The sequence below is a fragment of the Alligator mississippiensis genome, chromosome 1 (assembly GCF_030867095.1).
Source record: "Alligator mississippiensis isolate rAllMis1 chromosome 1, rAllMis1, whole genome shotgun sequence".
NCBI lineage: Eukaryota > Metazoa > Chordata > Crocodylia > Alligatoridae > Alligator > Alligator mississippiensis.
In genome coordinates, this window is record NC_081824.1 from 441,116,135 (window position 1) to 441,126,795 (window position 10,661).

General features: G+C 51.6%; 1 protein-coding gene across 1 annotated transcript in view; it reads right to left on the reverse strand.

The window, feature by feature from the left end:
• The window catches only part of DYNC2H1 (dynein cytoplasmic 2 heavy chain 1), a 430,672-nt gene extending 422,338 nt beyond the window's left edge, over nt 1-8,334 (reverse strand). Inside the window, exon 1 of the mRNA XM_006271584.4 lies at nt 8,103-8,334. Within this exon, the coding sequence (XP_006271646.1) occupies nt 8,103-8,291 (189 nt within the window). The 5' untranslated portion in view covers nt 8,292-8,334. The remainder of the gene's footprint in view (nt 1-8,102) is intronic.
• Between the last annotated feature and the right edge of the window lie 2,327 nt (nt 8,335-10,661).

A 10,661-nucleotide genomic window follows, 5' to 3' on the forward strand; every position in this document is an offset into this window, starting at 1 on the left:
AGAGGCACACTTTAAACAAGCCAGGGTGTTACATACTGATCTATGCATGTTTTTACACCTAGATAACATATTGCACATCGAGCCATATGACCTATATCTGGGATGGGCAATTATTTTGGCAGGAGGGCCACCTAATGAGTTTTGGTGAGCTGTCCAAGGCTGCAAGGGTAGCCCCATCCCCTGATCGCTGTCTTGGGGCTGGAAGTCCTGGTCCTAACCCTTGACCTTTGCCACCAGAAGGAACCAGAAAAATAAACAAAGCATACACTAAAACTTATAACATATTTTAATTTTACTGCAAAAACTATTTTTGTCATGACCTGTGTTTGTGTAGTGTATATAGAGCTGACTGCATAATAGCTCAAAAATAAAATCTTATTCTTGTATATTTTGTGTGGGAGAGTATGTGCGCTTTGTGAGAGGGTGGGGTTGTGTGTGGGGGGAGCGTAGGGTACGTTGTGGGGGGCATGTATATGTGGGGGGTTGTTGGGTTGCAGAGTGTGAATGTGTGGAGTTTGTAAGGTGTAAGGGAGGGTGGGGAGTGTGGGCCCCCCCCAACACTCGATCCCTCCTATGGTGCAGCACAGCTTTCGCCACCAGTGGCAGCAGCAGCAGGCAGAAACCCCTCAGGCTGCTCATGGCCCGTGCAGGTGCTGCCACCTAGCAGTGCACAGTTCCAGCCAGAGATGCATATGATGGCAAGGAGCACAGCCAGGCTGGCCCACCTCTATTGCGCAGGGCTCCCCATGGCACACGTGCAGCTCCCAGCACTCATGCACCGCCAAGGGGAAGCCCCACACGATGGAGCTGGCTGCCTTCCAGACTCCCTGCCACCACAGAAGCAGGGAATGAGACTCCCTGCCACTTCTGACAGAGTCCCAGAACCTGCATGTGGTGGCAGGGAGTATGGGCAGTAGCCAGCTCCATCACACAGGGCTTGCCCTGGTGGCACATAAGTACCAGAAGCTGCATGTGTGTTGCAGGAAGCCCCACACATTAGAGGCAGGTCAGCCTGGCTGCACTCTTTGCCACCTTGTGCAGTTCTGGCTAGAGCTATGAGCTGCTGGGTGGCAGCGCCTGCACAGGCCATGAGGACCATGAGGGTGCACCGCCTGGTGCTCCTGCCAACAACGGAGGTTGTGCGCCATGAGGGGAGTATATGTGGGGGTCCTAACACCCTCCCACGCTCCCTCACACCCACACCCTGCCCACCCGAGCTCCAAGCTCCTGCCACCCCCCTGGGTACAGGCTCCACACTTCTGCCAGCCCCAGCCTATGGTGGCTGCAGCAGTGGTGGCAGCAGCCCCGCCTGGAAGCTGCGTGCAGCCTGGGCTGGGCCCTTCCTCACACAAGTGTGGGAGCAAGATGCGTGGGCTGTGCAGGGTACAATTAATTGGTAGGCTGGATGAAATTGCCTGGCAGGCTGGAATCAGCCCACAGGCCATATTTTACCCACCCATGACCTGCATAGACATAGCAAAACACGTCCTCCTTCTCTCTGCAAATGCTTGCACTGAGACAGCAAAATTATTGCGGGACTCATGGTTTATGCAAGCAGTCACATTGAGACAGCATGTTACACACTGGGAACTGTCTACACAAAGACTCACACCAGGGGAAAGTTTCACACACACACACACACACACCATGTGGTCTTCACAAAGACTTGCACCAACTAGATGTGTCGCATACCAGACTGTCACAACCCAAGGGTGTGATTTTTGTTTGTGTGCGCTTCGGCACTGCTGAATCATTTCCCGCCACTCGTAGCTTTCTTTGCAGGATGCATTTCTGAGCTGCAGAGAGGAAATGCACGCTACAAGGAGTTCCCGCCATTTGTATTTAAATTTGTGCCCCACTATTGGCCAGTTCTAAATTATTCCTACATGGCGGCTAGCGATTGGCTTGCTAGCCGTATAAGAAGCTTGAGTGGTTTCCGCCTAAGTTGGAGGACTTCACAACTATCAGGAGGAGGAGAACTTCACGTCTCGTGAAGATCTCTAAGTGCTGCGGAGCCTATCGGACCCAGCGTATATCTCAAGAAGGCTACAGGGGTCTGATCAACCTCTCGCCTCTCCCCGTCGCCGCCTGATCCCTCGACGTACCCTTCCCTGCGCGCAAGTTCCACGGAGCCTAGCAAACTTCGTGTGAGTGAATCCAGAGCTCTACCCGGGGTTCGAGTCCTGCAGTTTTTTTCTTCCCGTCGCCGAAACCCCATTGCGACGTACTCTCGAGGTTTTTGTTCATCTTACGTCGCTGAAACCCCATTGCGACGTACCCTTATGTTCTGCAGGTTTGAGTTTTTGTTTTGTTTTGTAACCACAACTCAAGCAAGTTTTGCTGCCTGCACCGCAACCATCTTCAGTGCAAGTAAAATAATCTTAAATCAACCACTAAGCGTCTGTGCCTAATTCTAGCTTGCCGCCTGTCTTCCCCGACCCAGCGTGTCCGGGCTGCTGGCCACAGCCCGCCGTGCGGAAAAAGGGCCTCAGACCGCTCCCGGCCCACACACAGACAATGTAGTCCTCCTTGGAAGGGGCATAACTAGGACAGGGCAACCAGGGCAGCTGCCACAGACGCTGACTTGGAGGGAGGGGTATAAGGGTGGTGTGGAAAAAAAAACAGCTGCCAGTGACCACCTTTTCAAAAGGGGAAGCTGGGGCACCTACCACGCGCCCCCCTGCCACAGCTGCTGGAGCTGAGCCAAGCCAAACCAAGCCAAGCAGGGACAGATACAGGCTGCCTGCTGCATGCTCGGGGCTCCATGCCATGCTGCCTTTCCCAGGGAGCCCCGTGCAGGCTGCATACCCCCTGCCTACCCAAGAGCAGCTGGGAGCAGAACTCCATGGTGCCACCACACCCACTACTGCCAGGACCAGAACTGGAGGTTCCCACTGCAGGACTATCCCATTCAGTTAGAGGCAGGTGGTCACCTGAGATTCCGCCATTGTGTGTGTAGCATCTGCTCTGGGCAGCCAGTTGGATTACTACAATTCTGCTCCTGGGCACTCACACCAGGACAACATATCATACATTTGACCCCAGAGCCTGCAGAGAAATTCACACTGAGCAGACCTGACATGCAACAAACACAGCGGCACCATGCAGCGTGCACTAGACACCCATATTTGTACAGACACTTAGGCCCCTCTACAGAGGCAGGTAAAGGCACAATTAAATCTAATGCACAATCTACACAATCACACCTCCCACCATGCCACATTTACATAGCAGGAGGTGCAACTGTGGGACTATGCAGTAGACTTCATTGCCCCTCCTTTGCTCTCCATTGACTCTCCTACACACCCCCACAGCTGGAAAGATTTTGGCTGCCATGATCTCCCAGCCTCAGAGGTGCACAAAGTCCCTGGGGCTGCAAGTTCACAGCAGTTATTCATTTCACCCCCGAGGCTGGAAGATCATGTCAGCCACTATGTTCTGTGCGGGCCGGGTCAGACCCCGGGCCCTTTTCGTCGCTCTGCACGCGGGCTGTGGCCGGCAGCCCGGGCAGGCTGGGTCGGAGAGGGAGGTTGCCGAGCTAGAATTAGGCGCAGACACTTAACGGTTGATTTTAAGATTGTTTACTTACACCGAGATGGTCGTGGTGCAGGCTGAGAACTTGCTTGAGTTGCGGTTACAACAGAAAACACAAACACACGTGGAGTTTGCAAGGCTCCACGCAGACAGAACACGAACAATCACGTGGAGCTTGCTAGGCTCCACGCAGACAGAACTCCGGATGTCCAGGACAAGCACGCATAAAACTCGTCGGTACGTCTTATAGTAGGCTCCGTTCGAAGACGGGAAGAGGTGGGCGGTGGATCAGGCTGCCAAACTCCTCTGAGTGACACACAGGGTTTCTATTACCTTGCCGCGCACACCCAGAGTCCCCACGAGATGGATGCGGAGTCCTCTTCGGCCTGGGCGGAAACTGCTCAAGCCTCTTATACGGCTAGCAGGCCAATCGCTAGCCGCCACATGTGAATAATTTAGCACTAGCCAATTGCGGGGCACAAATTTGCATATGATGAGTGGGAACTCTTTGCACCGTGCATTTCTGTGTTGCAAAGGGAAATGCACCCTGCAAAGACCGCTGCAAAGTGGCAGGAACTCTCCTTTGCACGCGGGTTCTCTGCGCAGCAGAACTCCTCCGTGCAATGAAGCTGTAAACCCACGGGGATAATTCTTAGTGCCGAAGCACACACAAAAAATCAGACCTTTGGGTCATGACATGTTCTGCCCCCAGGGTTGGGAGATCACAGCTGCACCCTGCAGCCGCCAGGTCCCAGCTGGGTCCCAGCACCAAGAGGCGCACTGCTGGGACCCAACATCTGCAGCTGCAGGACTCTGGGCAACTGTAGGGTGATGCTAGGACCCAGAATCAGCAGCTGAAGGGGCCGAGAGACCCTTTAGGTGCAGAACTCCCAACTGCAGCTGGGTGTAGCACAAGTCACAGACTCTTGAAGCAGGATGACATCACCCATGAGACCTGTTCCCTACACACGCTCACCCTTGGAAAATGCTTCATACATGGAGTGCACAGACCCTAGTACTGTGATTCCTAAAGAGTGTGCCATGGAAGTGTGCTGAAAAACATGGACTGGATGGGGATCCAGCTGCACCAGCCCTGTGCAGCTTAATGGGGCTCAAGCCAAGCTGGCCCTGTGTGGAGGGATCAGGGTGTGGACCACTGAGTAAAGTGTGCTGCTAATTTTAAACCAGAAATATGTACGCCACAGGTGTCAGAAGTTTGGGAAACACTGTCCTAGTAAACTGATGTGATGTGCTAGACACAATGGTGTTCATGGACACTCACATTAGGACAGTATAACACACATCTGATTTCAAGATCTGTACAGACTAGCACACCATATGCACCAGAACCTTGCACCAGGACACTTGACCCAGGATAAGGTGTCATACATTGGTCTACTTAGACATGTCCGTAGGACCATGTGTCATACACCAGATCCCTTGGTCATCAGCACCACTTCCAATAAGATGATATGACATCTGCTAGACTCCATGGAGTGCACATGGGATGGGACTGGCTGGTGCTAACTTGGAAAGGACGAAAGGGTAGAATATGTATATACATAACCTGGGTTCTTACATCTTCGTGGGGTAGAAGTGGATAGCAACTTGGGCAGCAGTGACCACAAGGTGATCAAGTTCAGGATCCTGACAAAAGGAAGAAAGGAGAGCAGCACAGTATGAACCCTGGACTTCAGAAAAGCAGACTTTGACTCCATCAGGAAACTGATGGGCAGGATCCCCTGAGAGGCCAGTCTGAGGGGAAAAGGAGTCCAGGAGAGCCAGTTGTATTTTAAAGAAACCTTAGTGAGTGCAGGAACAAACCATTCCAATGCGGAGGAAGAATAGCATGTGGCAAGTCACCAGTTGGCTTAGCAAATACGTTTTCAGTGAGCTTAAACACAAAAAGGAAGCTTACAAGAAGTGGAAACTTAGACAAACACCTTGGAAGGAGTATAAATATATTGCTCAGGCATGCAGGAATGAAATCAGGAAGGCCAAAGCGCAATTGGACTTACAGCCAGCGAGGGACGTGAAGGGTAACAAGAAGGATTTCTATAAGTATATCAGTAACAAGAGAAAGGTCAGGGAAAGTGTAGGTCCCTTACGGAATGGGGGAGGCAACTTAGTGGCAGATGATGAGAAAAAGGCTGAAGTACTCAATGACTTTTTTACCTTGGTCTTCACAGGCAAGGTCAGCTTCCAGATACTGCACTAGGCAGCACAGTTTGGGGAGGAGGTAAGCAGCCCTCAGTCGTGAAAGAACAGGTTAAGGACTATTTAGAAAAGCTGGAAGTGTACAAGTCCATGGGGCAGATGGGATGCACCCAAGGGTGCTGAGGGAGTTGGCTGATGTGACTGCAGAGCTGCTGGCCATGATCTTTGAAAACTCGTGACAATTGGGGGAGGTCCTGGATGATTGATAAAAAGGGAAAATATAGTGCCCACCTTTAAGAAAGGGAAGAAAGAACTACAAACCAGTCAGCCTCACCTCAGTCCCCAGAAAAGTCAAGGAGCTGGTCCTCAAAGAATCCATTTCTAAGCACTTGGAGAATAAGAAAGTGATCAGGAACAGTCAGCATGGATTCAGCAAGGGCATGTCGTGCCTGACCAACCTGATTGCCTTCTATGATGAGATGACTGACTCTGTGGATACGAGGAGAGCAGTAGACATAACATACCTTGACTTTAGTAAGGCTTTTGATACCGTCTCCCACAGCATTCTTGAAAGCAAGTTGAGGAAGGATGGGTTGGATGTAATGTGGATAGAAAACTGGCTGGATTGTCAGGCTCAACGGCCAGTAATCAATGGCTTAATGTTTAGTTGGCAGCCAGTCTGGTCCTGGGGCTGATTTTGTTCAATATCTTCATTAACGATGTAGAAGATGGGATGGATTGCACCCTCAGCAAGTTCACAGATGACAGCAAGCTGGGGGATGTAGTAGACATGCTGGAGGGCAGGGCTAGGATTCAGAGAGACCTCCGCAAATTGGAGGAATGGGGAAAAGAAATCTTATGAGGTTCAACAAGAACAAATGCAAAGTCCTGAACTTAGGACAGAAGAATCCCATGTGCTACTACAGGTTTGGGACCAAGTGACTAAGCAGCAGTTCTGCAAAAAAGGACCTGGGGTTACAGTGGACGATAAGATGAATACGAGTCAGTAGTGTGCCATTGTTGCCAAGAAGGCTAAAGGCATACTGGGCTGCATTAGCAGAAGTGTTGCCAGTAGATCAAGGGAAGTAATTATTCCCCTCTATTCTACACTAGTGAGGCCACATCTGGAGTACTGTGTTCAAGTTTGGGCCCTCCACTATAGAAAAGATGTGGACAAGTTGGAGACAGTCCAGCAGAGGGCAACAAAAATGGTTAGGGGGCTGGGGCACAAGCCTTCTGAGGAGAAGCTGAGGGAACTGGGCTTATTTAGTCTGCAGAAGAGAAGACTGAGAGGGGATTTAATAGCAGCCTTCAAGTACATGAAGGGGTGTTTGAAAGAGGATGGAGCTAAACTGTTCTTAGTGGTGGCAGGTAACAGAACAAGAAGCAATGGTCTCAAGTTGTAGCAAAGGAAGTTTAGTTTGGATATTAGGAAAAACTCTCTCACTAGGAGGGTAGTGAAGCGTTGCAATGGGTTACCAAGAGAGGTGGTGGAATCTCCATCCTTGCAGGTTTTTACGGGACAGCTCAACAGAGCCCTGGCTGGGATGATCTAGTTGGGGATGCTCCTGCTTTGAGCAGGGGGTTGGACTAGATCAGCGTTTGCCAACCGGTGTGCCGCAGTGCACTGGCGTGCCATCGGATATGTCCAGGTGTGCTGTGGAATTTTGTGGGGGGAAGAGGGAGGAAGCGGGTAGCTCCCAGCAGGGTACAGCTACAGCCGGTGCTGCCATCAAGGCCCTGTGCCGCCACTGCGCCCCAGCCGGGCCCGAACCAATAACGACCCCCACCCACACACACACACACACACACACACACCACGTTCGGCCACCCACCCCCCGCATTCAGCCAGTGTGCCGTGGGACAGAAAAGGCCAGATAAGTGTGCCATGGAACAGAAAAGGTTGGGAAACGCTGGACTAGATGCCCTCCTGGGGTCCCTTCCAACTGATTTTCTACTATTCTGTGCCCTGGGTTCTTACATCTTTTCTCAAAACCCTTCTGGTGCTTTCAGAGACAGGCCTAGTTATTGGGCTAAGAGTATCATGGGGCAAGGGCCACTAAGAAAACTAAAAGCCTCCTTTAACAAGGGAGGCCACCGAGAATGCAACGACTGATTACTTGGGACAAAAAATGAAAACACGAAGATGCCCCCTGACGGCTCCATGAAGGAGCTCCCGGCTGAGCCCCCAGTAGCGTGGGGGACTCTCAGAGCCTTTTGGATATGCTCTAGGGAAGTGGGCCAATGCCCTCCAAGTAAAACTATAAGCCTTGGTGGACCGGGGAACAGATGGGAAGTGCAGAAGCAAAAAGGAGCAGGGAGTAGCGCATCCGGAGCCGCAGAGCACAACAGGCAACCCCGCAGGGAGGCCCAGGAGCCGGCGGGGCCAGGTGCCCCCCCGGGGCCGGTACCTGGTTGGAGGCGGCGAGGCAGGCGCCCGCGGGCCGCAAGGCCAGGAGGAACTCGCCGCCGTCGTCCAGGAAGCGGGCGAGCGGCTCGCTGGCGCCCAGGCTGGCGGCCGCGGCGCCCGGCTCCAGCCCGAAGAAGTTGGCGGCGGTGGCGGCCAGGAAGCGGCGCCTGCGGTCGTCCGGCAGTGCCATGGCGGGCGCGGGGCCGCACGGCGTCCCGGGGTTGCCAGGGCCCGTCGCTATGGCGACCGGAGATGGCGCCGCGGCATGACGTCAGCGCGCCGCGACGGGGGATCGATGCGCGTTGAGCGGCCCCGCCCTGCTGGCCGGAGAGAGCCCGCGTGCCGGCGCCGGGCTGGGGAAAGGGCTTGTGCAGGTGCTGCCGCCAGCGGAGCTCTCTGCTGCCCCCTAGAGGCTGGAGGAGGGTCAAGGTATCGGAGCTTCCAAGGACACTCCCTGGGCTGGGAAGCTGAAAGACTCTTCCTTGCACTCAACCAGGACTCGTAGGAGAGCTTAACATGATTTTTTGTAAAAAAAATTCTTTACACTTTGCACCTCCTGGCACAACATCTGCTGAAGTCATCTGGCAGGGTGGATAAAAGTCAACGATTTTTTTTTTTTAATGAAAAATCGGATTTTATTTAAATCATTTTTTTTATTTAATCGTATTTTTTGTTAAGATGCTTTTTATAAAAAAAAAAAACCCTATATAAAGATAGTTTAAATTTAAGAGATGTTAAATCTTTAAAATATCATCGTGGACTAGGGATGATAACTTCTAATTATATACTCAAGACAATACATTCATGTAAGCTTTTTAGAAAAGTTTTATAAATAGGTTACAACGGGTCATGGGCTATATTAGGGGCCCAATCTTATGGGGTTCCCAGAGACTCGTCTATAGGTTAGTAAAGATTAAAGAGAACCACTCTACGCAGTGGGACTTAGTGCTCAGTCTAGAAGATCCCACTAAGCATCTCTGTGATGCTTAGTTTCAGTTCTCAAACTGGATTTATGTCTCCAGAGACTCATCCTTGTTAACAGCAGTACTGTCTATGGGGGTGTAGGTTGTAGCCATGTAGGTCTAAGGACATAGCAGACAAGGTTCTTTGGGTGAATCTGATATCTTTCCATTCCATTCAGGAAGAGCACACAACAACTGCAGAGACTTCCTCGGCCTGATGAAGGGTTTTTAAACGGAAAAGCTTGCTAAAAAAATTTCCAACTATTTAAGTTGGTCTAACAAAACATATCGGATTCACCCAAAGAACCTTGTACTGTATATGGAGGTTTCATAGACATCAGGGGCTGGAAAGGACCTCATGAGATCATCGAGTCCAGTCCCCCCTGCCAGAGGCAGGAAGTCTGCAGGGATCAGATGATCCCAGAAAGATAAACATCCAAGTGCCTTTTGAATGAGTCCAGAGCAGATGCTTGCACCACCTCTGGGGGGAGTCTGTTCCAGACCTTGGACACTCTGACTATAAAGATGTTTTTCCTAATATCAAGTCTGAATCGGCCTTTGAGAAGTTTGTGGCCATTAGACCTAGCTATCCCTTAGGGAGCCCAAATGAGAGACAGCTGACCTGATTACCCATCTATCAGCCCTGCTGTCTCTGCAAGTTTGTATACACAAAGTCAAGCCCTTACCTCTCTCTGAAAGTGCAAGGTTTCAAGAAGTTGAATAAATAGAAGATAATGGACAACAAAAATGCAGCTTTTGTAGAAAACAGTGATTAAACCGAGGCTTCCTGCCTAGTGATTTTAATTGATTTGATTTGATTTCAATCAAATCCATCCTAGAATCTGGGTTCAGGGAAGTTGTGCACTCTCTCTATATATGTTTCTTACTTAGTCTATAAAGGTGTATAACTAAGGGTGCAGTGATACAGATTTTTTGGGCTGATACTAACGGCCAATTATTAATGAGCCATATCAGCCGATACCAATCCCATCACTAATATGCAGCCCAACATCTTAGACAGCAGTGTCCAGCTGGTAAGTCTGTTGGGGGAAAGGGGCAGGGAGAGGGAAGAGGTGTGCAGTGGGTTGCAGATCAAGGCCCCTGCAGTGAGGGAGGGAGTAGGGCTGGGACAGGGACTGGGCGGGGGATGGAGCTGTAAGCAGCTAGGGCGGGGGGGAGGGGGGGAGCAGCTCCCTCCGCTGTGCACACCCCAGGGCAGGCATGGGAGGCACATATCCCCCAGATCAGTGTGCGGGGCAAGAGACCAGGTCAGCACCAAGCTCTTCTCGGCGGGGGGGCGGGGGGGGGGGTGCTGGGCCAGGGCTGTGCTCAGGGTGGGTGGTGGCAGCGCCCCACATTAAACCTGGGACACTGGAATGCCCAATCCGTTTCCTTTCATCAAGATCCTTGGCAGGCTGCCACTGTGCATGCACTGAGAGCGCTGCTTGAGCAGATGAAGTCACATGAGCAGAGGTCCTGGGAGAGAATCCGTCTTGTCCACAGCACTCTACGCACACTTGTCACCACATCTGGAGCCAACAGCACTCAAGATTCCCTGGAAGCACAACTCAGAAACTCCAACAATTTGGAAATGTGAA